The sequence below is a fragment of the Diorhabda sublineata genome, chromosome 6 (assembly GCF_026230105.1).
Source record: "Diorhabda sublineata isolate icDioSubl1.1 chromosome 6, icDioSubl1.1, whole genome shotgun sequence".
Lineage (NCBI taxonomy): Eukaryota > Metazoa > Arthropoda > Insecta > Coleoptera > Chrysomelidae > Diorhabda > Diorhabda sublineata.
The window spans coordinates 30,180,373-30,186,464 of NC_079479.1; the positions used below are offsets into that span (position 1 = coordinate 30,180,373).

Genomic DNA, 6,092 nt, shown 5'->3' on the forward strand with positions numbered 1-6,092 from the left:
GAACTAATTCTCTATCAATCTGACATAAAAAATTTAGATAAAATAGATATACAATTATTTATAATTTTACCTCTTCTAGTAGTATGATTTTGAAAATCGAGAAAAAAAACTTTTCCTGGTCACTCTCAGATTATTTAATAAGAGTAAAAAATATTATAGTGAAAGAAGAGACTTGATCCATTGAAATGCTTAAATAATTGGTGAAATATTCTTTATTTACATAAAAATAAATACAATATACATATATATGAATAACAAATTTGTAAATACACAATATTTGTAAATAAATAGAAATGGGATTAGACATTTTAAAATAATTCCTATTTTATATAAACTAATTTCATAATTTTTATAATTAACAGTATTATTATACTATTATAAAAATAGAAACAAGTATAGTATTGTTTCGGTTAAATCTTGGGAGGATGTTACAAAGTCCAAAACAAAGAGAAAGGCATGATCTCTTATAATTTTTTGATATCCGTTTATTTAATGCAGTTAAAAAAATAGTTTTCAATTGAACAAAGTATACACATTCACCAAAAAAACAGTTTGTTGATGTCTTAATGAAATGAAATGTGTAGGGTAAACCAAATAGCATGTACATAGTGAATATTGAATGTAAAATATGAGTTTCATCTTACAGTACTTCCATTCAACATTAGGTTGAGGTTAAATACATTTTATATCAGATATATTTACATCAGCAATGTTCGGTGTAGCTGCCATAGAAAACATAACCGGAAAACTTTTTTCTTAAAAACAATTGGAACTCCAATGAAATGTGTGAAATAATTAAAAAAATGTCTAGTAATACATATAGATCTGAACCTGACATAAAAGGACTTACTGGCTTGGCAGGAATTCAACTATTAGATATAAATCTTCTATACAAAATTTTCGTAATCCATTTGGATAAAATCGTAATTATGATCCAACAAGTACTTTGTATGGCTAGGTTAGCAAAGTGTGAAACACCACTTCATTCCTCATCTGTCAATATTGATGACAAGTGTTAATTGTTCTTGTATACAATTGGTGTAGAATTTATTTAAACTTATTTGTAGAGAAAAATTGACTGCACTTATGCAATTGGTCATGTCATTTTCCTTATTGTTTTTAAATGATAGCAGGGTGTATTTCTGGAGAAAAAATATTAGCTGAATCTACATTACACATTAAAACTCTTTTCTTTTCAATTATTCAAAGTACAAACCTGAATCCAATATTGGTTAGTATTTCACAGCATTCTCTTGTAACCTGCCACTACGACCGTCACGTTTTTTTAATCTTATAAATTTTTTACATTAAGACCACTCGCGAGACTTTTCTAGTACAATTAACGGTCTCACTTATTTATTGCATCAATTTTTTCTTAGTCCTAGTTCTACTTTGATTTTAAACATCAGTTAAATAGAGGACAGGGCTAATGGCATTTTACAGTCTACAGAAATATTTTTGGTATATCACAGTGTTCACTACAGGATGTAAAAAAATATCTGTTTAAGTCAACACGTTTAATAATAATATAAAACTTAACAAAAACTAAAATTTATTGAAATACAAGTTAAGAATAATGGACTTTGGGAAATATGACTAAATTTATCTCTCTATGATAGGGATTATAATACATTTAAATTAATATAAAGAATAGTATTTATAAAATATATTTAGGCCAAAGGAAGACGAAACTTAAAAGTACAATTAAAGTTTTAAGTCCAAAAAAAGAGACAGTTTAATTATAAGCATGGTTGAACAAGTTCAGGAATTGAAGAAAGGGAAAAAAGGAATTAGGAACATAGAAAAGGTAGCAGAAAAAAATCATTACCATAGTGAATAAAATTGAATAAAAACTTTGTAAATAAAATAAAAGTTCGTGTATGAATTGAGTGCTGGGGGTTTATTTGATTAATCATGACAGCCAATTAATTGAATCATTAATCAGTTACCATATTTCAACACATTGAGTCCAAAGGACAAAGTCTGCTCATTTGCATTAGTAACAGACTATTTAGATAAGGATTAAAAATGATGCGAATATCTTAAAGAAAACGTATTCTGTTCTATCTGCTTTCATCAAGAGAAGCTTTTCTACATTTAGATTCGTATGGTCTAAATAAACCTAACACTTAAAACCAAATTACAAGTTTTTCACAGTAGGAAGCAAGGCAATTTTATATTAAATTTCCTTATACAGTAGATATTATCTTGATACCTTTAAGCACAAATGGGCTATGTCCATTTCCCACTACTTTGGAAAACTCGAAGTAAAGTTTTGGTAAGTGCATATCTGTAGTAATGAAGCTCAATGTCTTTTGATATTTATTAATTGTAACGTTTGTAAAAATATTACATGAAAACTTCTCATTCTAGAACCTGTCTTTGATTTATTTACTAGATGGACATAGCATATTTGTGTTCTCAGGTTTTGATATAAAACTACTTGTTCTATATCAATTAACATACTAAATAGTCCTCAATTTCAATTTAGGATAAGGTATAGAAAATTTGATGAAATTGTTTTGTTTTTAATAACTTTAGACTAATTTTTCTTACTTTAGGAAATTATAAATATTTAGAACATCACAAGTTAATATCATAATAGCGTCACATTCTTAATTTCTAACAGACAAAACAATGATCAATATGATGATAATTAAAATGATAGTTGCGATACCAGCTAAGATTAACTTCTTTCTTCTTACTTTATTTTTGTAGGTACCGGCCTCTCGTAATTGCTGAGCACCCTGACTGACAAAATCTGTGGTTCTTTCTACATTTGCTTCAATACTATCAATTACTTCTCCTTGCTCATGAACTAAAGTCCCCAATTCCTTGAATATTTGATTTACGTCGTTTATGTCACTCTAAAAAATTTTTTGATGAGAAAACCAAATATCCTTTCATCCTTATCCTTGTTTTATTAAAATTTTTTACATATTGCATATTTAGGCATTTCAATATTTTGACTACGAAAATGTAATAGCCTGTTATTGTATAGTGGTTAAAATGCTACTTCTTAAGAATATTATTTTCATGGCAATTCCTCCAGCACAAACAATAAATAAAATTGACAAGTTGTTATTTCACAACTTAGAATATGAGAAATGTCCATTGTTTGGTTGAAACTTTCTTTTAAAAACTAGATATTTCTTTTACAACCATACCTCTAACTGCCTTATAGATTGTTCCTGTTCTTCTAATTCTCGAAGATTGACTTCATCCTGCAACTGCACTTGCTTTGTATTATTATCTTGCAATTCTATAAGTTGTTGATCTTTGGATTTATATCCAACTGCAAATAAATGTATATTTGCAACAAAATATCTCTCTTTTAAAACAAATTACAAATCATGCTTCAGAAGTTTAATAATAAAACAATTAATCTATAAGAGTTGAAAGTGTGTAGAAGTGCATTGAAAATCTTCAAAAATAATTAAAAGATAATAGACAAATTAAACACATAAGATAAGCATGTAAGGAAAAGGTGATGAATGAAACAAAAATAAATCATGATGCAACCAAACTAATTACCAAAAGAAACTATTAAATGAGAGGATTATGGATAAAACTGAAACTAGAAATTTTTATAGGAACATAATATATGAAGAAATGCTCAAATTTCAAGTTCAACTTACCAAGATGAGGTTCACTACCATATGCTTGAGCTTTGGCCTTGTTAACTTGCTCTTTTTCTTTGGAAGCAGTGCTTCTTTGGACATTTTGAAACATATTTAGTGAACTTGTGAATTCATCTTGTAAACGTTCTCTTTGCATCTTTCTCTGTCTTTGCTCCGACTGAGATAAAGATGGTGGAATGTTGCTAAGATCTTTGATATATCCATTTGTATCTTTCACCAATTGTTGAGTATAATGTTGAATGGAATGTCTAAAAGACAGACAGAAGGCATTAACATTTCTTTTGTTACAAAATTGAAGCAAAGTAAAATTGTTTATTTGCATTACATTCAATAAACTTTCAACAAAAGAAACTTGTCTAGATATTTCCCAATTTTGTACAAAACACAGAAAAAAATATAATAGACTTATACTGAGTTATGGAGGATCTGGACAATGATATCAGATGTTCATTGCCCAATAAGAAAAAAAAATAATGTCACTTGTAAATTTACCTTTAAATAAAGGCCAACAAAATTTTAGTCAGGTGCCTCTTAATAACAAAAAGGTGTTTACATTAGCTGGTTTGCATGAGATACAAATGAGTAAATATAATAAAATGGTTTAAACTTATCATAAGATATTACATAGGTAACTTTTTTAAATTCAATTTTATATAAAATAATTTATTTTAAACTTACAATTGTTTTCTTAGTTCAGGAGAATCTTGGTGAGTTCCTATTTGATTAACCATACGTTGCATAGAAGAAACTGAAAGACATAATGTACTGAGATCACATATATATTTAATATTTGGCTTATACAATACAAGCATTGAATATTTATTATTATAATTAATATAAAAATTCACAATGATTTTTTTAAGATGAAAATAGAGTATCAAAATAAAAAAATACATTTTTAAAATTAATGAGGAACTGAAATAATTGCATATAAATTTTACTCTTTTGCTGGCTGATCCAAAACAATGTTTGTTTTAAATATTTCTATTTTATATTTAAACAATAACAACTCTACCTACACATTTACACCAAACCATTAAGAAAAATGAATGTATATTTACCATTTTGTGATATTTTCTGAATACTAGTGCCAATGGTTTGGCACAGTTTTTGAAACTCTTGATCCTTATTTTGACTCCCATTTTGATAAGTTGATTCCATTGTGTATCTATAAATTAATTTAAGCGATTATTAGTTTTATTTCAACTATTGTCGTTAAATGTTAGTATGCTTTTATTTTTATATGTATTAATATAAAATTTATGAACAAATATATTGTTTGAATAATATTAAAATCGATCACTTCAATTAACTCTAATGATTCATTGACTAAAAACAAATTTTTGACATTACATTGACAATCATTTGACAGAAAAGTGAATTTAAAATTAGTGCGTTCTGTGATTGGTGCATTCACATAAGTATTCATGGCGTCGAAAATACTCTTTTATGCATTCCGCATAGCGACTACCATCATTGTGGTTGCCGCTAGAATATAACTATAATGACGTCATGACTAACGATCCCGACGACCCATGTCAAGAGGTGGGTTGAAGTGAACGTTAAAAGATTTTTAAAACTCAGAGCAACAAAGATTACAACCCTAAGAATCTATCTCATTATTTCATGCAGCAAGGGTCTTTATAAGTACAAATCTTAATAGTTCCGCAGAAGACATTTTTATTTTACTTTAATATAAATTAGTTAAATACTCCTCTAGAAAATTTAAATGATTTACAAATCGTAACAAAACCTCTTAAAGCTTTTGCTCAATTTTTTCTCTTTTAACATTTGCAATTATTTACCATGAAGCTCAAAACGTTTCCAAATCCATTCCAATTGGGTTCACGATTGTAACGCTCTAGATTAAGTGGAATAAGGAAGACCGTGGTCGAAATTGTTGTAAGTGCTTGATGGAATGCACCAAAAGTTATTATTGTGGTTATCGTGGCCATCGAAATTGATGCTTGAACTAAAACGTAAAAATTAGAAAAAGTGAATTATTCAAAAGCTACCACACTGGCAGTAGAATACTGTTTGCAAGACGGATGGACTTGTTCATAATATTTTTTGGCTCTTACATATTAACACCATTCCTTTGAATAGTTTTATGCTTATATGATTAATACTAACTATTAATTTTGTGGTTACATAGTCACTGAGGACATCGAATTTGATATTTGTAATAGTGTAATTAAAAATCCATTTAAAATGTAACAGTCGAACATTAATCTATTGGGTCACAGAAAATGCCCATTAAAACTAATGTTTTGAAACAGATAAATAGAGTAATTATTACTTCAATTCAAGGACTTTTAAGGGCAATTATGTACTACGTGAAAATTCATCAATAACAAACAATAACAGTGTAAGGAGTAGCTTTTTTATATAAAATTAGAACACTTATCAGACCAGGGGATATGTTTGTTCTTTACTCTATGTTACATATAT

The 6,092-nt window shown here is 27.8% G+C and overlaps 1 protein-coding gene across 1 annotated transcript; it reads right to left on the reverse strand.

Moving 5' to 3' along the window:
• Positions 1–179: 179 nt before the first annotated feature.
• LOC130445967 (syntaxin-7) lies at positions 180–5,019 on the reverse strand. The gene is made up of 5 exons (XM_056781905.1): positions 4,703–5,019; positions 4,320–4,389; positions 3,639–3,889; positions 3,168–3,295; positions 180–2,867 (listed from the first exon to the last, which is right to left on the reverse strand). The coding sequence occupies exons 1-5, from the start codon at positions 4,800–4,802 to the stop codon at positions 2,616–2,618; spliced, it is 801 nt and encodes a 266-aa protein (XP_056637883.1). The 5' UTR covers positions 4,803–5,019; the 3' UTR covers positions 180–2,615.
• Between the last annotated feature and the right edge of the window lie 1,073 nt (positions 5,020–6,092).

Coding starts and splice junctions, on each gene's coding strand:
- LOC130445967 (XM_056781905.1), bottom strand. CDS start 4,802: ATGGAATCAACTTATCAAAATGGGAGTCAAAATAAGGATCAAGAGTTT. Junction 3,890..4,319: donor CCTGAACTAAGAAAACAATT/GTAAGTTTAAAA, acceptor TCTGTCTTTTAG/ACATTCCATTCAACATTATA. Junction 2,868..3,167: donor AATCTATAAGGCAGTTAGAG/GTATGGTTGTAA, acceptor AAAATTTTTTAG/AGTGACATAAACGACGTAAA.